Here is a 26,935-nt window from a genome sequence, read left to right on the forward strand (position 1 = left end):
ACAACTTACAGGGTGGCCAAGTTCTTTCAGTAATTTGAAGATTTTCAGATGTTATCTGTGTCAACACCTAATTGCAATATTTAAAGCACATTTCCCAGTAAAATGTAATTGGTTTGCACCCGATTTAGAATGTCATCATGCACTGAAAGCTACTATCACTGGCAAAGTTGTATGGCTCCTGTCTTTTGTGAAAAAACAGCTGGGACAAGGTATTCTTAATTTTGCGTCCCCAAACATTGAAAACATCAATAAAACATGTAACCAACCTCCTGATCACAAATGCCTGATATTGCATAACCCTGTAGCAGAATTCTAGATCTTCTTCCTCTCTCCAAGTGATGGCTCTTATTTTTTGCACTTTGGAACAGTTCATGAGAAGCTTGTAAGTCATTAAAGTATTTTAGTTGCCACCCTTCTTCTGCCTATTGTTTTTGGGAAGCAAGTTTTGTTTAACATAGTTTAAATAAACTTAATTGTTGTATTAACAAAACTTTAGAAGTAGCACTAGAATCCTTTGTCTGTTCTTTGTCTCAAAGTATCATGTCAGCTGCTCTGTTCCTCCTGTAGATGTCTAATTTTTTATATGCTTGATTGCATTGCCTAGGATGGCTAGAAACAAGGAGCAACATCAAAAGTAGCTAAACATACCAGCAAGCACTTAAACACTGCATTTTTAAATTATTATTTTTGTATTTGGCAAGTGTTAAATCAGCAGAATGTCCAAAAGTTTAATTCCAGAGTGCCAGCTAGCATTACTGTATTGAACAGTGTGTGCTTGGCATTCCACAAAATGCAAAAAAGGTTCTTGTTTAAAGAAGCATATACTGTAGTTCAGCAACATTTACCTCAAAATAATTTAGTCTTCAATATGTATATAATGGTCATTGCCTTTTAATTGTGATGTCTCAGCAAAAATGCAGAATTCTAGTGAAATCTGAAAAAAGAATCTTAAACAACTGGCACAAGGAGTAGAAGGAAAAGGTATCATGAGCGAATGACAAGTGCTATCTCAGAACAGTTAATTCCAGTTTTGTCAGGAGTGAAATGCAGTCAATGCTTTTAATTACTTCAAAGAATCATTGAAAATTAGGTGGGCCGTTGTTGTTTTTTCTTACTCAGAACTTGTTGAAATAGAAGTACTGGGTATTTCATTTAACATGTATATTCTACTTTGCATTGTGCATTGAGCAGAGCTGTGATTTAGGGAAAGTTCCCTGCTCACAAGTACTGCAGATAAATGCCTACAGCCTTACAAGATCAGCTGCCAACCAAAACACACTATAGGAGAGTGAATGTTTCTATTGTGAAATCCTGGCATACTTTTCTCCATGGGCCCCAGGACCATTTGATTTCACTGAGGGGAACTGTGGAGAAAAAGCTTAATGAGAAATTCAGAACTCTTGGTGCTGAAAAGTCAAATGTAGGCCACTAGAATATGTAAAGCATACTTGTTTCTAGAACGCATTCATAAGGAAAAATGTAGTTGCCACAGGCATTTTTTAGTAAGTTTTCCAATAGTTTTATATTTGCAGTGGTGAGAGGATTTTTGAAACGATACCTCTAGCCATCAAATAGAACAAGAGGTTTTCTGTTGATCAATTGTCTGGGGTTTTTAAAACAGGTTTAACAAACAAACAATTGTATTGCCGAACAATGTTTTTTTTTTTTTTTTTAAGGCATTAACATTATGGGAGCAAAGAAGATAATCGCCAACAGGTTAGATAGCTATGTTAATTACAAAAACCAAATACAGTGGTACCTCGGGTTACAGACGCTTCATGTTACAGATGCTTCAGGTTACAGACTCCGCTAACCCAGAAATAGTACCTCGGGTTAAGAACTTTACTTCAGGGTGAGAACAGAAATTGTGGCGGCATGGCGGCAGCAGGAGGCCCCATTAGCTAAAGTGGTACCTCAGGTTAAGAACAGTTTCAGGTTAAGAACGGACCTCCAGAATGAATTAAGTTCTTAACCTGAGGTACCACTGTAGCTGTTACTGTGAAACTATGACATTAACAGGGCTCAGGGTAGTGTAGGTTAGGTTGAGCATGTGATTGCTGAATGAGTAATGCCTGAGTCAAGGTTTAAATGCAAGTGCCCCTGTTCCTAACCTTATAATCTATCATCTAAGTCAGTGGTTTCCAAAAAGGGGGGCTCCATGGTTCTATCCCTTGCCTTCCCCCCAACTAGTTTTTTGTCATTTTTGTGCATTTTTTCAATATATTGGCCAAAATATTTTTGAAATCACACCACGATAACAATTTTGACCCAGCAATACGCAGCAATATATTGCTTCTCGCGCAAGGGAGAGCAGGAAAGCTGGTTTCAAGGCACCGCTGATCTGAACTGCCTTCCTTCACGTTGAGGGAGACCAGGGCAGCTGATCGCCCTCACTTCACCGTGGCACTACCGTCCCCTGGCACTGGGGTGAAACAGTGTTTCTCAGTCAGCAGGAAAGCAACAGCAGCCACAGTGGATGTGCATCTTTACTGGCTGTCACTGCTGGCTGCCTCATGGACAACGGTTTGATGCACCCCCATCCCCTCCCACTCAAACCAAGTGGTGGAAGTGACTTCACTTTCTCTCCTATCCCCACCCATTTGATCCCCGCGGCTGCTCCTTCCCTCATCCTCACGCCTCGAATCTCCAATTTCAGACATCGTGGTGTATCATAATACTGCAGTGTTTAGCTGCTGATATATCACAGTGTTGAAAACCAGACATCGCTCAGCCCTAGTCTGTTTTTTAGTGTAACTAAAATCCTTTGCTTTTTAGGGGCTACCCATATTTTGTTCAAAAAATTGCTTTGCAGAGGTAACTACCATAGAGTTATCAAAATTTTCAAAAGTAGGGGGTTCGAGGCTTGGCTTTTGAAAAAGAGGGGGTCCTCTGTAATCAGCTAATTAGGAACCTCTGCTCTAGGTAGTAATAACTGTTTGTGTTCTTGTTTGAATGTACTATACAGTGGTACCTCGGATTAAGAACTTAATTCATTCTTGAAGGTCCAGTATTAACCTGAAACTGTTCTTAACCTGAGGTACCACTTTAGCTAATGGGGCCTCCCGCTGCCGCTGTGCCACCGCTGCACGATTTCTGTTCTCATCCTGAAGCAAAGTTCTTAACCCGAGGTACTATTTCTGGGTTAGCGGAGTCTGTAACCTGAAGCGTCTAATCCAAGGTACCACTGTAATGTTATAGTAGGTAGTGGGAAAAGATTTGCTGTGCTACTGGGTTTGCCCCTGAGTCTTTGAATGCTAGAGGCTGTGCTCCCTCTTGCTATCACAGGACAGCACAGTGAAATACAAAAGGTCAGCTGACATCCAAACAGTGACATTTTTGGCATATTTGATAATATTTGACTGGTATCAAATAGACCAGGGGTCAGCAACCTTTTTCAGCTGTGGGCCAGTCCACCATCCCTCAGACCATGCGGTGGGCCGGACTATATTTTCAAGAAAAATATGAATGAATTCCTGTGCCCCACAAATAACCCAGAGATGCATTTTAAATAAAAGGACACATTCTACTCATGTAAAAACACACTGATTCCTGCACCGTCAACGGGCTGGATTGAGAAAGCGATTGGGCCGCATCCAGCCCACGGGCCTTAAGTTGCCTACCCCTGAAATAGACTGTCAGTTGTCCAGTGTGTCAATCCTAGCCTAGCAGCAACTTTGGCCTGTGTTATAGCTGGAATGTGTTGTGGGAAAGCATGTCTGATTATGTGATGCTTCCTGGAATTATCTAATTTGTATGCACAGCAGTATTTCAACTGTTCTACAGTATGTTTTTTGCTGTTCATTTTGAAAGAGTCCATTTTTAAAAATAAGTAATTGATATCTTTGTGTTCTCAAAATAGTTCATGAGATATGCTTATTGTTATCTGTAAAGATAAAGTCAGAAGTCTAATTGAATAAAAATATGCAAAGCATCTGCAAGCAGTAGAATGACACATGGTTCTACTGTTTGCATCTGGTGTAAATCCAAGAAGTACCCTTGGACAGATGACTGTCTCCAATATGGCGTCAGAAAGTGGTGGGAAGCTAATTTAAGCTCATTCATCTAGTAGTGCTGTCATTTCCCAGTAATGTATACCAAGCTTTTGTACTGGAAAAAACATTTGTATCCAGAAGTGTTGTAATGCTTTAGTTACAGAGTACTACAGTTTCAGTAATCCTAAAACCCAATTTCCAAGATAGCAAGAATGAAGAAGGTTTAAAGTAGTTGCCATAAATACTCATAAAAAAATTCAGTCAGAAAGATAAAGAAACGAGTCCCACTCTTTAGGTATAAAGAAATTTAATTGAGTTAAATATTTTTACCTGCACATTCCTCATCTTATTCTGTATTATGTCCCCACATCAGTCAATTTGAGGAAATATATTTTAGATTTCACTCAAAATGTGTTTCATTCAGTCAGTTAACTTTGGACCTGCAGTTTCATAATAGAACACGAACATTTCTAAAGAAGAGCTATTGAAACTTGACAATCACCTCAGTTAAGCTAAGGAAATCTACTACAGTGGTGCCCCGCAAGACGAACGCCTCGCAAGACGAAAAACCCGCTAGACGAAAAGGGTTTTCCGTTTTGGAGGCGCTTCGCAAAACGAATTTCCCTATGGGCTTCCTTCGCAAGACGAAAGCCCATAGGGAAATCTCCAGGACAGCGGGGAAGTGCAGCGTGTCTTCCCCACTGTCCTCGGACCTCCTCCGAAGGCTGGCGGTGGGGTGGAGAGACCTCCTCCCGCCGGCAGCCTTCGGAAGGCTCCTCCGAAGGCTGGCGGTGGGGCGGAGAGACCTTCTCCCCGCGCCAGCCTTCGGATGGCTGTCCTGAAGACTTGCGGTGGGAGGAGGGTTTTCCTTCCCACCGCCAACATTCAGAATGCTGTTCTGAATGTTGGCGGTGGGGAGGAAAAACCCTCCTCCCACCGCAAGCCCCGGGAACAGAGGAGAAGCGCTGCGCGCCTTCCCCTCTGTTCCCGTACCTGTCCTGAAGGCTTGCGGTGGGGAGAAAAGCCCTTCTCCGCACTGCCAGCCTGGCAAGCTGTCTCCATAGGAACGCATTAATTGATTTTCAATGCATTCCTATGGGAAACCGTGCTTCGCAAGACGAAAAACTCACAAGAAGAAAAAACTTGCGGAACGAATTAATTTCGTCTTGCGAGGCACCACTCTATTGTAAATCATCTTGTATGTGCTTATGACTGGCTATGCATATTTGAACGCTCTTGTAAATGATCTTGCATGTGCATATAACTTGCTAGGCATATATGACATATACAACAGGATGTGGTTTATTGCTGAAAACATTACAATAATTTGTTTTTAGTCATCATAAGAAGCATTGTTGCCTAGCTGGCAACATAAGTGTTTTGAAATACATTGAAAAGAAAATATTGCTTTGAGTTGCAGTCTGTTCAAATGCTTGACAGAATGGCATTTCCACCCACGTTCTTGTTACACTTTTACAGCTTGTTCATATGTGACTAGAGAAGCTTTAGGGTAAAGTATATTGTTGTTAATTTGCTAGTGTATTAAACTTTAGGTGGAGTATAATCTAGTTAGCCCCCTTGCACTCATGGAAGGGGTTTCCTCCAGCAGATACCAGATCAAAGGTCCAGATTAAATCTGGCTGCTTATGAGCTGGAAGTCTCCCATTCTAGATGCAAACTGAATGGTATAAAGCAACACAAAAGAAGAAGGGAAAGCAGGCATGACTTTTAAATTTAGTCAAAAGGCTTTTATAATCTTAGATTCTAGATTTTTTTTAAAATGCATGTTTCATTGTTTTCTGCTTGTAACATATGCATACTAAAAAGATGCATGCATCTTTGGTTAGATTTTCTTTATTTTAAAAGGCATTTGGTTAGATTTTCTTTATTTATAAAAAATGTTTATATACCATTATGTCATTTTTTTAAAAAAAAATCAAAGCAGTTTAGAACAATAAAACATAAAACTCTACAATATAAACCATATTAAAAAGTTAAAAACAGACATCAATTAACCATTGTGGAAAGAGGTATTCAAACTGCCTATGTGGGCCTGGCAGAATAGAAAATTTTCAGCATGCATTTAAAAGTTGTTTTGTATTCTTTGTTTTATAGAATATATATAATAATGTTATGTTACTAAGCAATTAAAAAAACAAAGAAAAAATTTACAGGACCCCCCCCCCCCACAAAGCATGCGTTCAAAAGTTGTCCCAAAAGGTGCCTGCTGAATCACTATTGGCAGAGTATTCCGCCAATGATCGGGGTGATGGAAGTTGTAATTCAACAACACTTGGAGGCTAACCCTGTCATAAAATGTTTGTTAAATAATGTGGTCGTACTACTTTGATGAAACTACATCTAAGTCTAAGAAGCATTGCCATTCAAATTGGTATTTGTAAATTATATGGAATGTGTGTTAATGTTTTCTATATTAAAGTGACAGGCCATATATTCACACAGATGGAATGTATATGTACACCCCACCCTTCTAATGCATAGTCATTACTTAGGACAGCTTGCCGCAGTTAAGGTCATCTATAGAATACAATAACACTTAATAAAATAGCCATTTAAAATACAAGAGAGACAAACTGAGCAGATAAAATGGTCATTAGATAGAAACATTATCTACTTAGTTGGAAGAGAAGCCTTCTGAAACAAAAAAAAAGTCTGAACTATGCAACAAAAATAACAAGGGGGAGTCCAGCTGAATCTGAAAGCTAGAGTATAGACAAGAAATATCTTGGAAGTAGGGGCATGAGCTAAATCCTTTATAATCTCAGTTAGAATGGAAGGCCACCACCTGTACAGCAGTAAAGATCAGCCTTGTTATATAAACTTTCTACATAGGATAGCTGAATGAGGTCCACAAATGCTTTCCTGTTCACCTTCTTGATCTTCAATGTTCTGTTATGCAATCAGAAGTCTGTGGTGCGACTGAAACGGCAACATAGGATACATCCCTATTCTAAAAGAGAGGTGGAAACCTCGAGCCCAGCTGCTGAATGTGACCCTCCAACCTCACCCCACCCTGTACGTGGCCCTTGGAACTCTCCATGGGCTGCAACCCTCACCAGTCTTCCGTCATACCCTCCTTGAGGCAGGTGGGTGTATTTAGAAACCTCTGGCTTCTGTGTGGCTGGGAAATATCTTATTGTACAAAGGTTAAGAGGCATATCCATTACTCTACCCACTTTTGCCTTTGACCACACACACCTTTGTCTCTAAGCTTGCCCATCATTCTCCTAAAATATGCTCCTTAAGACTCCCCACCCCCACCCAAACTTAGGGCTAGGAAATTATTTTTCCTAAGACAATCCATTGCAAGCCTAACTATGACCATAATAAGAGGAGGCAAGAGTTACAACCATGCAGTCAATTTTTGTTGTCCTTTTCTGGTTTTGGTAGATCTTTGAGCAAGATCCCCCAAGTGGGGATACTTCTTCTGCCCTTCAGTTACTGTTGCTCATACACTAACCCTCTTTCTGCTGGTACAGTCTAGATAGCTAGCATGAGAGAGTGGACAAGGTGAAGTGGAGATCGCTCCTCTTCCTCTTGTCACTGCTTGCTCTCTTAGAGAGGACTGATGGCTGTGCAGCAACAGCAAGGAGTAGCAGAACTGGACCAGAAAGCTTGCTGAGGCAATAACCTTGGCAGGTGTTTGATGACATGGGCTCCTGACAACAAACATAGGGTAGAACACACATTCTGTTTCCACCAGATGTCTTCAAAACTCAGGAGATGTTTCTCTACCATAAATCAAGGCGAGGAAGGTGTGACTTCCAGTGGCTAAGAAGTGGGCAAGAAGGTCAACAGTTAATCCTTCTCTTTCTGGGTGCTTTTTTCCTCTCTACCTATCAAGGGCTCCTAGACTGTGCTTCCATCTGGAAGTGAGTTTGGGGGATTGTAGTTAAGTGAATAGTGAATGGCTTCTTTGCTGGCAGTCTCAGCCTGCTTTAAAGTGGAAAACCTATAGCTGAGTTTTGCAGACAGGCAGTGGAGATGGAATGGGTAGGCCTGCCCTGAAATGTAATGGCAATGCAAGATGCACTGAGCAGGGCTATTAAATGGAACAGAATGGTGTAGTAGCAGGTGGGAAATTCATTTTGCTCAGTGGTGGGAGACAGGAGGACTAATTTGCTAACTTTATTACTAGCATTAATATTGTTGTTGTTGTTGTTGTTGTTGTTTAGACGTTTAGTTGTGTCCGACTCTTCGTGACCCCATGGACCAGAGCACGCCAGGCACTTCTGTCTTCCACTGCCTCCCGCAGTTTGTTCAGACTCATGTTTGTAGCTTCGAAGACACTATCCAACCATCTCGTCCTCTGTTGTCCCCTTCTCCTTGTGCCCTCCATCTTTCCCAACATCAGGGTCTTTTCCAGGGAGTCTTCTCTTCTCATGAGGTGGCCAAAGTATTGGAGCCTCAGCTTCAGGATCTGTGCTTCCAGTGAGCACTCAGGGCTGATTTCCTTCAGAATGGAGAGGTTTGATCTTCTTGCAGTCCATGGGACTCTCAAGAGTCTCCTCCAGCACCATAATTCAAAAGCATCAATTCTTCGGCGATCAGCCTTCTTTATGGTCCAGCTCTCACTTCCATAAATCACTACTGGGAAAACCAGTATTAATATTGTACCATTCTATAAAAATTGAAGTTGGTAGAAGAGGTGAGAGTAGGATTACCTTAGCATAATGCTGTTTTTCTTTTATTTGTTGCCTAACATGTAATGCATTTGTTTGGATGTATGAATAATGAATTCATTCTTGTTTGCTTCGATTCTAGGAGTTTGCGGCACTTACTAAAGAACTTAATGTTTGCAGAGAACAACTCCTTGAAAGGGAAGAAGAAATTGCAGAACTGAAAGCAGAACGAAATAATACAAGGGTTAGTTAATTATCTGATATCATTTTGTTGCTATTGCATGCAATGTTGCTCTTGACTTTGCTTTTTAAATTAAAGGGGGAAGTGAATGGATAGAACCTTAAGCTATGCTCTTACCTTTCTGAATATGGTGCTTCTGTGTGACATGTATGTTTGGGATGCGCAAGGCTTGAAAAAATGAATGAATGAATGAATGAATAAATAAATAAATAATATAAATATACAAGCATCAAATCAAAATCAGATAAGCCACAGATTGCACTAATAGGGCAATGTGTATAACAAGTAAGATGTTATATGCAAGCTATATTGAGCTAAAAATGCTGCAAACCAGGAAGTTAGTAAATGAATTGTGAGTATGTTTGTGGAAGAGGAAGTATTAACAGCCCAAGGATGACCAAACAGTGTTATTGCCTGGTGTTGCATGCAAACTAACCCAGTACAGTAGTACCTTGGAAGTCGAACGGAATCCATTCCGGAAGTCCGTTTGACTTCCAAAACATTCAGAAACCAAGGCTCTGCTTTCAGTTGGCTGCAGGAAGCTCCAGCCAATCGGAAGTTGCGGAAGCCACGTTGGACGTTCGGGTTCCAAAGAACGTTCACAAACCGGAACACTCACTTCCGGGTTTGCGGCATTCGGGAGCCAAAACGTTCGACTCACAAGGCGTTCGGGATCCAAGGTACGACTGTATGAATTTATGCTGGGAAATGTAGTAGAGTGGCTCATGGGTGCATGCCTACTACATGTGTGGGAATGGATATCTTCCTTTTGTACCTACATATTCCACACAGTGAATTTTGGTGTTAATGCAGCAAATATGACTCCTGTGTGATAAAGTATGAATTTCTCCTTACCAGTCAAATGTATTTTTCTGAATGCTGAACTTAAGAGTTTCAGAATGAAATCATAATCATAAATTGCTACCAGGTATGATTTCTTGCCAGTATTGCCCATCGTAAGCTTCGGATATAACATTATTAGCTAAACGTACTGTTTTACTGAGTTCTGGAAATCCCCAGGAGTGCAACCAAAAGCTTGCATGTTTGGACTGGTAGCTCTTGGAGATCTCATCATCTTTACTCCTCCAGGCATAGTTTTGAGAATCAGTTTTTGGTAGTCAGTGCCAGTAGTTGATTACTTGCCATTGAGTCTTTCTAGTTATTCAGGATTAACCCACTTATGTTTCAGTTTGGTAATAATAGTATAATTAGAGCATTTGTGATTCAACTATGTAAAGGATTTTTTTTTTAAAGTGTCATTGGATTTCCTTTATAAAGCCAAATGAAATGTATCACTGCTCAAGATCTTAGGAATCATCTTTTGACCTTTTGGGTAATCATCAATTTTGTCATTCTTTATTTCATCAAATTAGGGCAATACCACACCAGCAAATTTAGCAGCAAGACAGAGCCATCTAAAAACACAGTAGCAGTTCCTGTCTATTTGGGGAAATTCCCAGTATTCAGGAGTATATTTGTAAACTAAAAGGGAGTAGGGATAAAAAACCCATATGGCCTAACAGGGAACTATTCTCAGTGGCTTCTGCAACTTCTCTCTCTCTCTGTGTGTGTGTGTGTGTGTGTGTGTGTGTGTGTGTGTTGGTGGGAGGATATAGTATATTGCAGATAAGAGGGAATTGGCCTCTTTGAACCAGGTTGGGGAAGGCAGTCCAGCAACAGCTGAAGGACCATGGGTTAGCCAGTTTTACATGGGAGCTTAAATTCTCATAATGCTGAACTCTGTATCCTTTGTGAAAAACACTGCATAACAATTCTGCTTAATACAATTATAAATGATGCTCAAATTTGCTGTTGTCACTAGTTAAGTAACTTATTGGATCTCAGCTAAAAACACTGCAGGTGATTTATCCTTCTATAGGAGACTTCTGCAATTAACTTGCCATGGATCTGGGACCTCTGCAAGGAGGAAAGCAGCTAGGGAGGGCAGTTTTTAGGAAAGGCTAAGCATTTCAGTGGATTTGAAGTGGTGAGGATATAAGACATGTACAGGTATATTGTGTAGTTTTATCCTTAGTGAGAAGCTTCCCTGGCTATTAAAGGAATCTCTATAAAGGCTGAGATTACAAGAGAGCTTTGATATACCGTATTTTTTGCACCATAACACTCACTTTTTTCCTCCTAAAAAGTAAGGGGAAATGTCTGTGCGTGTTATGGAGGAAATGCCTACGGGTGGCATGCCTACAGATTTTCCTCCTCTAAAAACTACGTGCGTGTTATGGTCAGGTGCGTGTTTTAGAGCGAAAAATACGGTATGTAAAAATAAATTGCTGGCAGATTATTTATCTGACTTGAGGAAAAAAGAAAACTTTTGAAAATGTCTTCCTATTTTTTTTGGTTAGCAAAGTACATGGTTTTTTCCTCAGTTGAATTTGCCATGAAACTTTCTGGGCTACACAATTTTTCAGGCAGTCAAAGTTAAAAGAGATCATTCTTAAGACAAACAGAATTCTGTAACTCATGTGGTCATAAACAATCCATCATTACGGGTTTGGGGTGCACATTGCATCATGATTTTATTTTCAAACAATAGCATAGCGTTTCTCTTCAGATGCTTAGAATGGAATTCATCTGTCTTCCTCATCTAAATTTTGGTTATTTTTCAGCTGCTGTTAGAGCATTTGGAGTGTCTTGTCTCCCGGCATGAGCGATCTCTTAGAATGACTGTAGTAAAGAGACAGGCTCAATCTCCAGCAGGCGTTTCTAGTGAAGTAGAAGTTCTCAAAGCACTAAAATCCCTATTTGAACACCACAAAGCCCTTGATGAAAAGGTAAATGTACTGAGTGCATTGTTTATTATTTGAGAAATATATAATAAATGGTTATGGCAAACTAATTAAGCACATTAGTGTAAAAACAGTCTGTCGTTCAAAATTACTCATGTAAGTAATAAATGCAAGTGGAAAAAATAGCTGGCTGACTTGTAAAACTTGTTTGTCTTGGTAATAACTAGCTTACCTTTGTAAGTTTACCTTGTTATAACTAGCTTTCCCTTCTAAGCAGGTGTCAGCCAGTGAATTGGTTTTCTGAGGCAGTCCCCTTGGTAACACAAACAGAAAAAGTGAAAATAACATTTGCCTTCTACTTTTGTTCAGTTGAAGCTTGATAGCACTGCTGTCTACTCCAAAATATAGATGCCAGGAAAGTGGTGGCAATGTCAAATTGGAGTGCGACAATCTTTTATTATGGTGCCTTCCCAGTCCCTTTTCATCCGTTTAGTTCAACTCTTCGTTCCCCTTTTTGCTTCATTCTGTTTCTTCCTCCCTTTTCCCCAGCTTTTGGTATGTGCATAGGGGAAGAGACAGGAAATGAAAACACTTTAATGCATTTGGGTGGTGGGTGGGATCTGTGCCACTTTTAAATTGTGACATAGGGAAAAAAAGAAGTGGTAAGAGCAGAGGGGCCAGCTTATCCTAATACTGTTAGACGTATATGCTGTAATGCAAGAGAGAGCTTAGCTTCTTCAAGTCCCCTTCCTGACTTCTTTCCCTTCTGAGGGTTGGGACACCCTTCTGAAAAGGTGGGCTGTGATGTAGGGGGCTGAGGGGGAAGGGGATCACTGAAAACAGTGGGTCGTGAGGGAGACGGGAGGCAGGGAATTTATCCAGTTGCCTCCTGTGTGCTTTTTCTATGGATCCAGTTCAGTATGACTATATGACTGTCCATCAAACATTATGGATAGGCATTGTGAAATTTGAAGTTAAGCAGTTGAAGTCCCAATGACTTCAGAAGAGGCTTATCCTTAACTTTGGTTGAACTGTGCCCTTATTTTCCATTTCATAGAGAACGGTGTTGTGTTCAGTAGCTTCCATCTCTTGCTTTTGGGAAGTTCTGGGCATTTACCCTTTTGAGTAAGCAATCTTACTCAGATCTTTTGAGTAAGCAGTCTTACTCAAATCAGTAAACAAGTTCATTTATTTCAATTAATCTACTCTGAGTGTGACTAACATCAGATGGCACACCTGGTCTTTAAGCAAATATTTCATTAGTAGAAAAGCCATGGACGGTGGCTTTGATTGTAAGGATTGTGAGCAGAAATTTGCTCATGGAGTAAGACTTTTGATGTGGTGTAGGGATTGTAGGTGGGTTGTGTTGTGGAAATGAGAACCTTCTACATGATCAAGATTTACCCTTATGCTTGGGCTTTATTGGATCCAGACCCATAAGGTTTATACAGCGTATTCACAGGTGACATATTGATTAATTGAAACTTTTATATTTTAATTGTTATAACAACCAATCTCTATGCTTGTTTAGTCAAGAAAGATGAAATACAATATGATAAAATTAATATATTTAAAATCAATTCATCCTATCTAACCATGATATTGTTACCAGTCCACATTTCTGTAGTATAGCTAATACTATACTCTTAAGCTTGTCTGAGCCAGAGGTTCATTGCCTGCAAATGAAATAGGAGTTCTGAATGTATATTGGCTCCATATTGATTTTGCATAAGCTGCTTGTTGTTTGGCATTCCATTGATATTGGAAGAAATGTTTCGGTTGTTACTTCATTGTTTTTAAGAATTTAAAGATAATTTTCATTGCCAAAAATAAATATATAACTGCATGTAAATCAAAACTTCTGCACAGTTTAGTTTTGGAATTGCTTGTGTTCACACCTTGGCTCTATCTTTTTTAGGTAAGGGAAAGATTACGAGTAGCACTTGAAAGATGTAGCTTGTTGGAGGAAGAACTGGGTACTACACACAAGGAGGTAGGTCATTTCCTTAAAACAAAAACTCATCTTGTCAGCTCTGAAGGAGCTGTTGACTTTTTGAGGGGCCCAAAGAACTATGACTGAAAGGAAAGGGTTAGAATCAGTGAAATGCTCCCATTGCATCTCTTGGTCCTGCTGCGAATTCTAAACACTGATTCAAATATTTGTGAAGCAGTGTGTCTTCATTCACTTTATTATTTGTGTACCGCTTTCTGACAACTCCCCCCTCAAACTCAAAGCAGCTTACAACAAAGAAACGGATGCATTTCAAACACCCCCCCGCAAATCATAGCATAGGAAAACTATAGCATAGTAACAATTTCATAATACACAGCAAAACAAAAATATAATGACATACCCAGAAACACATTCCTATACTATAAATATATAACAAGATTACTTAAACAACATGCAGCATTCATACAAAAATAACAAGGGAGTTTCACAGTTTCACCTTAGTCCTAGAAATTGCCCTCCCTTGATGTTGCTCATAGTCCCTCTCCTGCAGCAGCTTCTTTGAAGGCTTCCCAAGGGCAAGGGGTGGGGTAGCTAGAAACACCCCTCCCTGTCTTCTGCAGGATAGGGACTTTGTGCAGCTTGGTGATGTTGGGAATACATTTTCCATGGAGTCTTCTCTCTAAATGCAATCTTTTCAGCTGTGGACATGTCACTGCAAGGTTTCAGTCAGTCTTAAGAGCCAATTCACCCAACTCCATTCACTTATTAAGTAAATGGCAGTCAAAGATCATTTGTTTTGCAGAAGGTTTCCTGTCTGACAGTTGAGTACTCCTCAAAGGCAAGCTTACCATTTGACAAATTATTTAGAGGAAATATAATCTATTTAGATTATAGAAATCAGTCCCAGTTCTGCTTTAAAATTGAGGGTGGTAGTATATCTGTTGCCTATTCATTCATAAATGCAGAATTTCCATCTTTGCAAATGTTGTTAACTGCTCCTTTTTAAATTTCTGAATTAATATCCTTTATTACCATAACTGAAACAATACTTTAATTTCATTTTCAGTTAATGATTTTGAAAGAACAGAACAATCAGAAAAGAACTCAAGCTGATGGGATGCCTGATGTTAATCATGATCAGGAGAATGCACCTAGCACTAATGGGAAGGTAGGTGGAAACCTTTGTCTTGTAGGCCCTGTTCACTCTTCATTTCTGGGGAAATAAATCTTAAACACAGTGTGGGTCTCAGGTGCACCTACACCATCATCTCATTCCGATGAGAAAGTAGTGAGTGAAAGCAGCTTTATACAAACATCACTTAAATGTGTTATCTCTGTCATCTCCTGATCAAACACTCCAAATCTTTTCAGGTAATGGGTTTGTGGTACAGAAAACACCATTTTTAAATAAACATGGTTTCAGTTTGATTTACTCATTGTTTCTTGAATCTCTGGCAATGAGACCAGAGACTCATCCTTTTGAATCTTTTCCTCCTAGGAAATAGTAAATGAGCAGACCTTAATCATGCCTGAAATATGATAGCTTTAACTTGAAAAATTATGGTAGTATGTAGTACATCATATTGTACTGGTCTTCTAAAAATAATAATTTTATTTCCAAATAGAGATCTTCCAATGGCTCTCTAAGTCATGATGAAGACCTTGCTAAAGTAATAGAACTTCAAGATGTCATAGAGATGCAAACTAAAGAGCAGGCTCAAATGAAAGAACGTATAACGGCCCTTTCTAACAGAGTAGCAGAACTGGAAGAAGATCTTGATACTGCTAGGAAAGATCTAATAAAATCTGAAGAAATGAACACAAAGTTGCAAAGAGATGTAAGAGAGGTAAGGAAATGTCAGTTTAAAATGTTTTGTTTGTGACTTAACGGAAGGATTGAGCAAACATGTTTTAATAAACTCTCAAGTGGAATTTTTAAACTTGTATTTGTAGTTGGCTGTATGAACTTCTGCTCAAAAATTCTCTTTTTTCTGGGTTTTACATGCAGTGTGAATCTTGATTTGGCAGCCATATAAATTAATGTTCTGATCGGGGGGAAATCCAAGTCTGTTTTTATTAACTTCTGCATAGGCTGGCACCTGATTAATATGATTACTGGTGGATCTTGAAAAGATGAGCACCTCCTATTAAAAGGGCTAAAGTAACCACATCACATACTTTGGTATTGAGTATATACATAGACTAGGGATTCAAAGAACTGTTTAGGCTTAAAGCTTACAATTACGCCTGTAAATCTTGACTGTTTTGCTTGGAACAACCTACAATTATTCCTTATCACAACTTCTTTTGAAGCACTCCTCATTTTCCAAAGCATATTATCATAGATTGGAAACTTTTGCAAATCTTGATCTTGAACTTGTTAAGATCAGTAAGAATTGGTAACTTGCATAGTGTCAAGACCCACAAAGTAAAAGAAAGGTGCAATTATTTCAAAAGAACTTTTGATCACTCTTATATTTCCATGCCTGATTTCTCAAGACAGCCTTTTAAACACACTTAATGAAGAGAAACTATTTAACACTTAGGGACTATGTATTTCCTTAATCTCCTTACATTTTTTACAACTTAGGCAATGGCTCAAAAGGAAGATATGGAAGAGCGAATCACAACCCTTGAAAAACGCTACCTCGCTGCACAACGTGAAGCTACATCCGTGCATGACCTCAATGATAAACTTGAAAACGAAATTGCTAATAAAGATTCTCTGCACCGACAGGTAGAAACTGTTAATTATAGTAATAAAGCAAAACTTTATCGAGCTGTGATAGCTCTCCATAATCTGCTTAACATACTCGATATGAGAAATATGAAAGAGACAACTTTGCAGCAGCGCAGGTAGAATGCCATGCATTCACAAAGAATTAAATAACTGGTTTTATGCAACAGTTGTGTGAGAACAAGGCCACTTGTGCAATTGAGCTTTCCCACCATCTACTCCCCCAAAAAACTGCTTCTGGGGTGGGGTTCCTCAGGAAAAAATGGGTTGGGGGACAACAGCAGGAAGTGCCAGCCTTGCACTTCAGTAAGTGACTTGCACAATAGGTAAAAATATTCAGTTTGCTGGTGATATAACTAGTTAGTCTATATGTTTTGTATATATCTAACTATAACCAGAAAAATGGCTTGTATACTGTACAGATGGCCATGGGTAAACTCAACAGAGCATGATATTAGGAGCTTATTTTTTATTTTAAAAATTGTATCCTGTTGTTTACAGTAGCATTCCATCCTTTGTTCTTTTTGTAGTGTACTGTATGTTGGAAATGAAATTTTGAATTTCTGTTTGAAACGAGTATACCATGTTCATATGTTGCTCGTGAAAATTATCTGCATACGTGAGCAATGTTGTGTGCGAGACAACTTCCATGATCTTGGAAGCTAATAAAAACTATTCCCTACGATTACACACAATTTTTCTCACAACATGACTGTTCAATACCAATAAAAAGAGCTTTTGAAAGTAACATTTGGAAAAATATATGGAGCATTAGTTATAAGTAAATTAATGGTGTTCTTGCCTTGCTAGAGTGAAGATAAGAACAGGCAGTTACAGGAGCGACTGGAACTAGCTGAGCAAAAATTGCAGCAGACTCTCAGAAAAGCAGAGACTCTGCCAGAGGTGGAGGCTGAACTGGCTCAGAGAGTTGCAGCACTTACAAAGGTAGGGCTGTGAGACTTCGTACTGTGAAAAACTGTGTCTTCGACGGAAACAATTTGTTTTTAGTAATTTAGTTCTAATCCCACCCTTCACCCCCAGCTGGGTTAACAAAATAGCTTGACATATTGCTTTATATTTATATGATTTCTTAGTTCTGTAACATAAAACAATTCATGTTTTTATAGTTTGGAGGTTGCTTGAGCAACTCTTGTGTCAGCTGTAGGTGTTGCATTATAAAGTCCTTCTGCATTTCCTGGTGGAGTAAACTACCGTATTTTTTGCTCTATAAGACTCAGTTTTCCCCTCCTAAAAAGTAAGGGGAAATGTGTGTGCATCTTATGGTGTGGATTCAGGCTGTGTAACTATCCCAGAAGCCAGAACAGGAAGAGGGATTGCTGCTTTCGCTGCGCAGCGATCCCTCTTGCTGTTCTGGCTTCTGAGATTCAGAATACTTTTTTTTTTCTTGTTTTCCTCCTCCAAAAACTAGGTGCGTCTTATGGTCTGGTGCGTCTTATAGTGCGAAAAATACGGTATATCCGTAAGCAATGTTATGCCCAGTATTTACAAATGGATTATTGGCTGCCTTTTATAGTCTTCATGCTGTTTCTGTTGCTGTTGCTGTTGTTACCACCTTTCCTGTTCCTTATTGTCTTTTGTTACGTGACATTTGCCTCCTGGGAATTCTGCAGCTAATATTGCTAAACAGTTTGAACATAATCCAAGCTAAGGAAGGCCAAATTTGTACAAGTGATGCTAATCCTTATTTCTGCATGCATGGTTTTTTAAAAACCATTAAAATGAAAGGTAGTAGGGAAGAAACAGTGTTCAATGTATTTTATTCCATTGCAGCGTGTGAACAGAAATAGCAGTCTGCATAAATCACAAAATTCTCATTTGCTAATAGTTTTTCTGGGTGAAGTTTCAAATTTTAATTAGCAGTATGATTTATAATAGGCTGAAGAAAGACATGGTAACATTGAAGAACGATTGAGGCAGATGGAAGCCCAGCTAGAGGAGAAAAACCAGGAATTGCTAAGGGTATGTTAAAGCAGTGATGACTACCATCTCCCCTCACCCTACTTTCAAACTTGAAAAAAAAATCAGGTTAGCAATGCAAAGTGTAGGCTTATATTCCTCATAAAGTGAACTGAATGGGCAAGCTTTTATCTTAACTGGATACTTGAAGTACCTGCATGGGCCTTGGATGTTCAGTAGCACTGGTGGGTGAATTGGCTTCTTAGAACAATGTCAGCTCCTATAACTAAATTTTTAAATAACTAATTAGAGAACATGTTTAGTGAAAGGACCTCTTGTACAGCTGCTGTCAAAATTATCAGTGGCTAAAAGTTCTGGAAGCTATCATAATAAATATTCTTCAGAATCACATTGCTATTTTTTTAGGGCAGGCTCAGGCTTGAATCTGGAAAAGCAAATATATATTATGCTATAAATTAGAGCATCATGAAAAATATGTATAGCACAATAACTTTGGGACCTTCACTATTTCTACAAATTAGAGACAGAAAAAAGAGTTGGCTTATGTGATTTTTGCTTTTGGATGTGTACAAATGCTCATAAACTCACTTTGTTTCTTATTATGCCCTTTTCCCGCACATCCCAAAATCTAGGCTCGACAAAGAGAGAAAATGAATGAAGAGCATAATAAACGTTTATCTGATACCGTTGATAAACTTTTGTCTGAATCCAATGAGAGACTTCAGCTTCACCTTAAAGAAAGAATGGCTGCCCTGGAAGATAAAGTAATTGTGAATGTTATGAATGTTGCTGGAAATGCAGCAGCAGCTTCAGTTGTAGTTTACCAATTTATTGATGGATATTTAGCCTGCTGTTTATGGCAAGACAGAGAGCCAGCGAAAGAACTATATAAACCGTGGGGATGTCTAGTGCACAGCTGTGGTAACACTACTACTTTGTTATGGGCAGAGAAACTTCTCCTAGGAATATACCTTTTGTGTTAAGTGTGTTAAAACAGTGGTGTGAGGTTCCTGCTCTGCAATCTGCTGCTCTTTTTACAGCTTTGGCTACTTGTAGATAGATGGCTCTTTAGATGGATGGATGGATAGATCTTTTGTTAAGCGTATTTTATTATACACCACCCTGGAAACAGGTGATAAAGAACTATATGTAGTTCTCTTATATTAATGTTTATCTTATTTAAGGAGAGTGTACAAGAGCTCATGTATCTTAAACTGAGCCAAAGAGGCAAACAAGTAGAGTTAAACAAGCAGGTGCTCACATCTATAACTTTTTGATAGTACCGTATTTTTTGCCCTATAGGACACACTTTTTCCCCTCCAAAAATGAAGGGGAAATCTGGGTGCGTCCTATGGGGCAAATGCAGGCTTTCGCTGAGGCATGGAGAGCGAGAGGGGTCGGTGCGCACCGACCCCTCTCGCTCTCCAGGCTTCAGGAAGACATCTGCAGCCTAGGCAGCCCTGCGGGAGTTCCTGCAGGGCTGTCTAGGCTGCGGATAGCAGCTTGCTTCCTGGAGCGCCGGGCGCGCTGAAAGCAGAGCGCCCGGCGCTTCGGGAACACATCTGCAGCCTAGGCAACCCTGCGGGAGGTCCTGCAGGGCTGTCTAGGCTGCGGATAGCAGCTTGCTTCCCACAGCGCCGGGCGCGCTGAAAGCAGAGCGCCCGGCGCTTCGGGAACGCATCCGCAGCCTAGGCAACCCTGCGGGAGGTCCCGCAGGGCTGTCTAGGCTGCGGATAGCAGCCTGGTTCCCGCAGCGCCGGGTGCACTGAAAGCAGAGCGCCCGGCGCTTAGGGAACACATCCGCAGCCTGTTGCCCGGCGTGAGGGGCGCCCTGAAGCAGAGCGCCCTTCGCGCCGGACAGACATCCGCAGCGTGGGGAGCCCTGCAGGAGTTCCCCGCAGGGCTCCCCACGCTGCGGATAGCAGCCTGCCGCCCGGGGCACCCTGAAGCAGAGCGCCCTGGGCCGGGCAGACATTGGCCAGCCCCACAAGTTCGGGGGACAGCAGGGAGGCGCAGCGCCGCCATCCCGCTGTTCCTCGACCTGGTTCGGTTTCCCCGACCTGGTTTTGGGGGGGAAATAAAGGAAAACTTTTTTTCCTTTATTTCCCCCCCCAAAAAACTAGGTGCGTCCTATGGGACGAAAAATACGGTATTTAAAAACTTTAAAATGCTAAGTATTGCAAAGGGTCACATTCTAAAGTCCTAATGAACTTAATTTTGTTCCAGAATGCTCTTGTTCGTGAAGTTGAAAATGCTAAGAAACACGTTGAAGAGCTTCAGAATGAAAAGGTATTGACTGAAAATGAAATGCATTACTTTATAGCATGGTTGTAAAGCAGTGAAACAAAATTAGGCATGAGAAAAAGAATAAATTACCACAACTGTTAAATAAAATGCCTGCTTCAAAGTTGATTGTACCACAGATCATGCTGCAACAGCCCAAGGATCACTAATGCCCGGAAAGCATACATCTGTAATGGAGTCATTTTTTGTTTAGACATTCCCAGAAACTTGCTGAGGTTTTTTCTCTTTACAGTAGGGGTGGCTAACTTCCAGTTTGGGGCCTAATTACACCTCCCCCATGTAATTCTTTCTGCCCCCCGATCCCACTGATGTTGGTGGAAGTAGCAAAAAGAAAAAATGTAGTAGACGCAGTACTAACGTTGACATATTGCCCCTTCTACAGTCATCAGATTGATCATTTGACAGAAGAGGGGTCTATAACCCCCTTCAGATAATCTGCATGGATTATTTGAGGAGGGGGAGTTGTGCATGTGAGAGCCTGAGGTGGGTATACTTACCATTGGCATATGGTTCCCTGGAGGATTGGCCCAAAGGTAAATGTGGCTCTTGAGCCAAAACGGGTTAGCCATCCCAGCTGTTGGGGTGCAGGGAGGAATAGACCCAGTCCCCTGTCCTTTGAAATATCATAGTTATTCAGAGCCATTCTAGAAATAATAAGTAAGTGAGGGACAGTTGACCAAAATGGTTTTTGAAAAAACTTTTCATAGAGATGGGCCTTGAACATTAGAAATTCAAAACAATACTAACCTTATGAGCCAATGTATGTGATTTATGTTTTGAAAAGAAATATATAACGGTAAAAGGAATTTATTACTTGCTTTTCTTTGTAGGATCAACTGGTACTAAACATTGAAGCAATGAGGTCTGAAAATGACCAGATGAGGATCAGAGGCCCTTCCCTTCATCATAGGTATAAGTAACAACACATACGCTTTTCTTCATTATAAAGTATTGCTAGATGAATGCCTGCGTCTAAATTACTGACATTTGAGAGAGTGTCTCTTATTAATGCAAAGTATGGTATCTGCTCTGGTTTCAGTCGACCACATCTGGGTAGTGTGCCAGATTTCAGATATCCACTGGCACCTTCAGCCATAGCTGACAATCAAACAGATTCTTATAGCACCTCAGTGTTAAGACGTCCACAAAAAGGACGTTTGGCAGCTCTGCGAGATGAACCTTCAAAGGTATGAACTTTTTGTTAAAGCACTCTTATAATAGCATGTTTTAACACACAGTTTTTCATCTCAAAGCTATAAGAAGCCTATTGAAATGATATGTATATATACAAAATAAGGTCCATATTAAAACAAGTTTGAAGGTGTTCTTGACTATCAAAGACTTGAGGGTGGATCAAAAGTACTACTTGCAAAATGTGACTTAAAACTCTGTGACTTTTTGATCCAGCGGAGGCTTTCATGAATGGAAGGGAAAGGGAGGGTGATTGATTGATAGGTTTCTTTTGCAATTTCCCCTTCCTTATGCAGCCCTCCCATGCTGTTCTGGACAGTCCTCCCAAACCCCACCCTGGTGGGGCAGAGGGAAAGAGGAATAAGAAAATAAAATAAAATAGTCTCATTCTCCCTTGTTCACAGAAGCATCTGCTGGGTCAAAGAACTGTCCATGAACAGAATAACAGGGTAGCGCAAACCAAAAAAGGGGTGTTACTATGAAAAGAAGCAAAAAGCATACAGTAGAAAAAAGGAAATGATTTATTACTTAACTCATTTGGACCCCTCTGGACCAAGGAAACTCAGATATGTAGAAGTTCCATATGAAATTCCTTTATGAAGGAACAAGAGTGGTCTGATCATTTTCTTTTTCCTACCAGCTAAAGCTGTGCACCTAGTTCCAAATGCTGGATTTGAATTATTTGTGTGAAGTAATAAATAGATGGTATTGCTGCTTTGACACACTGAGTTAATTGTGGGAAGCTGGATTACTGAATTTTGGATGTCCTTCCCCCCCTGCTGATTACTGTTAGGCAGCTAGAATGACAAAAACAAAATTCTCTTCTAAAAAACTGAAGTTTCCAAAGCTACTGAAGAAACTTAAGTAATGGAATTCTCTTTTGTTTCAGTTACATAATGTTGCATTTATGTACTATATCTTGATTTTTTATAATCTATATATCTTACTCGATAGAAATAATAATGACTATGAACATGATATTACAATTATTGTTTTGGTTTTATTGCATTCTAAATATTGCTGCCTTGATGGATTACTGCAGCATGTAAGTTAAGTCTTAGTGATTTTATCTGTCTGTCTATCTTATCTATATGTTAACTGAAAGAAATTTGCAATTAAAACTCAGATCACATATATTAAACAGGTTCAGACTCTTAATGAGCAAGACTGGGAGCGTGCGCAACAAGCAAGTGTGTTGGCAAATGTTGCACAAGCCTTTGAGAGCGATGTTGATATCTCAGATGGTGAGGATGACAGAGAAACAATATTCAGCTCAGTCGACATCTTGTCACCTAGTGGTCAGGCAGATGCCCAGACTTTAGCCATGATGCTTCAGGAACAGTTGGATGCCATCAACAATGAAATTAGGTACAGTATACATTTGTATCATTAACTTAAATTTCCACTATTTGATGTGAGAATGTACGTCTAGTTTGTTTACTCTCATTTCTTTTCGTTCACATAAGTTATAGCAATAGGTGTGTTTAATTTACCCAGTGCTCTTCATTTGTATGGATATAGATATGATTTTTCTACATTGTCAGTTTGCCAGAGTTCTTGAAAAATTAACTCAATGTGATTATTTCTAACTGCTGTGGTAGTAGCATGGCTTCTCCAAACAGCATGAATCTTTACCTTTTCTTAATGAAGGACCATGTCTGTGAACACAGAGCAAAAATTTAAGATCTGCTGTATTTGGTTATTTTGTGAGTGTTGAATCATTTGCCTTAAAGACAAGCAGCAAATTATTTTTCATGAAAAAGAGCTTTAAGTAAATTTAATGTCCCTACCTAGCTTTAATAGTAGCTGCCACTCTTGAAGAATTCCGCCCCCCCAAAGGGATATATATGCAGAGAACAGTGTAGGAGTTAGTACAGAGGCTGCAGGCTGGGGGCAAAATGCAAAAATAGCCTCACAATCTTATTTCCTCACAGAAGTCTCTGTTAGATCAAATACTGCATATATCCATGAAGGGAAAGTGTGGGATGCAGTCCCAAATGAGTACCTCTTCAGTAGAATTCCAGTAGTAATAATGTACCTTTCATGAGGACTTGTAAAGAAGTACAGTGGAACCTTTGTTCTCAAACTTAATGATTTCCGGAAGTCCATTCGACTCCTGCAACCGTTCGAAATCCAAGGCGCGGCTTCCAATTGGCTGCAGGAGCTTCCTGCACTCAAGCGGAAGCTGTGTCGGACATTCGGCTTCCAAAAACCGTTTGAAAACCGGAACACTTCCAGGTTATCACCGTTTGGGAGCTGATTTGTTTGTCAACTAAGCCGTTCAAGAACCTTAAACTGTACCCTTAAACAGCTTATCATAACTTGAGTTATTGATGAAAATAGCAAAAGTTAATTGATGGCAGTGAAGCTTTGATAACGTTGGATAAAATGTGCGTCTTTTGTGGCAGATACATTGCATAAAGGAATTGCATTCTTTCTTTCTTTTTAGACTGATACAAGAAGAAAAGGAAAACACTGAGCAGCGAGCAGAGGAAATTGAAAGCCGTGTTGGTAGTGGGAGTTTAGAAAATCTTGGCCGATTTCGGTCCTTGAGCTCTCTTCCTCCTCCCTTTCCTGGTGGCTCCCTTTCTGGCTCCTCTCCACCTGGCAGTGGTCGTTCCACCCCGCGACGAATGCCACATAGTCCTGCTCGAGAAGTGGACAGACTAGGCATCATGACGCTAGTAAGTGTCTCTGTTTTCCTCCCACACACCCCAGGGGGGACTCCCTATGATTAGCTCTTGCATTGCTCCCCATTTTTCTGTATGTCTTGTCTTCTTGTGTTTGCATACAGGTCACCTTTAACAGGAATTTCAGACTACTTGCATGTAGCATGCAGCCACCTAACCCCCCCATCAGAAGTTGTCTAGTTCAACTTTGACACCTCCCCTACACGCACACTTAATTTGGGACGGAATGTTGGAAACTTACCCTGAATGTTAAACATGAGTTAAGTCCCTGGGAGGTGTACAAGGATACATCCTTCTAGGTAGAGATAAAAGTTACAGGTAAAGGACCTCTGGACAGTTAAGTCCAGCCAAAGGCGACTATAGGGTGCAGCGCTCATTGAGGGAGCTGGCGTTTGTCCACAAACAGCTTTCCTGGTCATGTGGCCATGACTAAACTGCTTCTGGTGCAATGGAACACGATGAAGAGTGCCAGAGTACATAGAAATGCTATTTACCTGTTTATCTACTTGCACTGGTCTGCTTTCAAACTGCTAGGTTGGCAGGTGCTGGGTCAGAGCAATGAGAGCTCACCTCATTGCACGGAGTCAAACTGCCAACCTTCTGATCAGCAAGCCCAAGAGGTTCAGTGGTTTAGACCACAGCACCACCCACTCTAGGTATAGAGTTGCAACTAATCACATTTACACTGCACTCCACTCTTACCTGGCTTTTCCATCACTCTTGGCTTCCCTCCAAGGTCTCTAGTCCAGGGCCTTGGGTATTCTTTTTTTTTCTTGCTTGTGCTGTTCCTTTTCCTTAATTCTACAATGCATTTTGCGCAGCTTTGACATGAAAGGTTCAGCAAGGGGAGAGGATTGTGATTCCCATTTCCTACCTTTCAAGCAGGAGAAATGAGAATTTACTTGGTCATCTCCAAGGGACTCAGCTCGAAACCAGTGTTTATGGAAGGCTTCCAACATTTTGGTCCATGGTAGAAGAAGCAGAAAGAGCACTCTACTTCTGTCCTTTATTTTTGTGGCTTTTAGAAAATTAGTTAAAAATAATCCCTCATGTAAAAAAAAAGTCATTTATAGCAATGCTTAACTAGCGTTAAGAATCCATTTTTTGAAACTGACGTGTGATACTGCAGCAACAATACATGAAGGTAATTTACACTCCAGAGTGATCCCTTACTTATGGTTAAGGTATTCCACCCATTATGTCTGCATCAATCTTAAATGCTGCTTTCCGGGGTTATGCTTAAATGTTTTCAGTATAGAGAAGTGGTCTGTTTGAGCAGTGGTTTCATGAGTAGGTTAAATAGAGCATATGGCTTGTCTTCTCCCGGAGAATGTTTTATAACTGCGAAAATCATCCCATGTGTTCATGCTTTCTAGTTTGAATAATCAAAATACCTGCTTTATCTTAATTTCTCTTCTTTGCATGCTTCTGTCAGCCTAGTGATTTAAGGAAACATCATAGAAAGGTAAATCTTCAGCCATTAATCTCTGTGGAATCTTGAACAATAAAGTCTAGTATAATTAAACTGTATTTTTAAAATGTAAATGGTTTTTGATCAGCATGACCAGAACAAAGAGTTCTCCATGCATACCTCCACTGCTCTCTTGCTTGCCAGGTGTGCTCATCTCCCTATACTATTTCTGTGGTAACACTTTGCTATTAAGGGAAGGTGGGGGACAAATAAGGATATATGAAATCTACACACCTGCCATTTAGAATGTCTTCCCTTCCAGTTGAAGAGCTATGTTTGCATTGTGCGTAGTAGGTATTCCTTGTGTATTTTCTCCATGGCTGATTAATCCCCTTACAATCCCTGCAGCGGTAGAGCAGATATTAGAACAGGTAGAAGTTCAGTCCTATTCTTCACTTCAGGTTTCTACCAAAGCAAAGTGGGAAGGAACCTGAGCCATGCCAGAAAATAGTACATGCATACCATCAGAACTTGGAACAGATGCTCAAAGCATGTCCATGGAGAAGAAAAATCTGTTTAAATACCCCTCTGAATTCTGGGCATTGACTTCAGAATTGGTCTCAGATTCCACCAAAGTCTATTTCAAATGCTTATAACTGCAAGAAATATGAGTTCTGTGCAAACTGGCAGACCCTAGATAATACACGAACTTGGTTTGGTTAGAACAAAATATTGTATCATTGCATACAATTTTTCTTTGTTGAAACGGAAGCATATAGATGTAACAGCTGTTGAAATTATAAAATCTATAACACCGAAGAATCTTTACTGTGAGTACTCTGCCTCTTAGAGATGAAGTAATACTTAAATTGTGTTTGTTTGCAGTCTCCAGTTTCAAGAGAAGAAGTTAGAGATGACAAGGCTACAATAAAATGTGAGACCTCACCACCCTCTTCACCTCGATCTCTGCATTTAGATAGAACCTATAAGGGTGCCTTGCATACAGTGAGCCATGAAGATTTAAGAGATCTAAGAAAGTAAGTTATGTTTAAATAGAATATAGCTAAACTGAAGACTGTCATCCTATGTT

General features: G+C 40.1%; 1 protein-coding gene across 12 annotated transcripts in view; it reads left to right on the forward strand.

The window, feature by feature from the left end:
- Positions 1–26,935, forward strand: part of PPFIA1 (PTPRF interacting protein alpha 1) — a 64,610-nt gene that overhangs the window by 10,588 nt on the left and 27,087 nt on the right. For 7 of the 12 annotated variants that reach the window (XR_014544962.1, XM_083601238.1, XM_083601244.1 and 4 more), the window contains exons 3-18: positions 8,778–8,879; positions 11,501–11,665; positions 13,539–13,613; positions 14,641–14,742; positions 15,200–15,421; positions 16,165–16,311; positions 17,122–17,256; positions 18,208–18,291; positions 18,882–19,013; positions 20,476–20,538; positions 21,384–21,463; positions 21,593–21,740; positions 22,889–23,112; positions 24,194–24,428; positions 25,870–25,899; positions 26,731–26,882. Coding sequence is in view for 11 of the 12 variants with exons in the window: in XM_083601238.1 (XP_083457364.1) it covers positions 8,778–8,879; positions 11,501–11,665; positions 13,539–13,613; positions 14,641–14,742; positions 15,200–15,421; positions 16,165–16,311; positions 17,122–17,256; positions 18,208–18,291; positions 18,882–19,013; positions 20,476–20,538; positions 21,384–21,463; positions 21,593–21,740; positions 22,889–23,112; positions 24,194–24,428; positions 25,870–25,899; positions 26,731–26,882 (2,096 nt within the window). In the remaining variant the exon portion in view is untranslated. The remainder of the gene's footprint in view (positions 1–8,777; positions 8,880–11,500; positions 11,666–13,538; positions 13,614–14,640; positions 14,743–15,199; positions 15,422–16,164; positions 16,312–17,121; positions 17,257–18,207; positions 18,292–18,881; positions 19,014–20,475; positions 20,539–21,383; positions 21,464–21,592; positions 21,741–22,888; positions 23,113–24,193; positions 24,429–25,869; positions 25,900–26,730; positions 26,883–26,935) is intronic. The other 5 variants (XM_083601239.1, XM_083601240.1, XM_083601243.1 and 2 more) reach the window with 1 other exon arrangement.

This window comes from Podarcis filfolensis (genome assembly GCF_964270895.1).
Source record: "Podarcis filfolensis genome assembly, chromosome: 1".
Classification (NCBI taxonomy): domain Eukaryota; kingdom Metazoa; phylum Chordata; class Lepidosauria; order Squamata; family Lacertidae; genus Podarcis; species Podarcis filfolensis.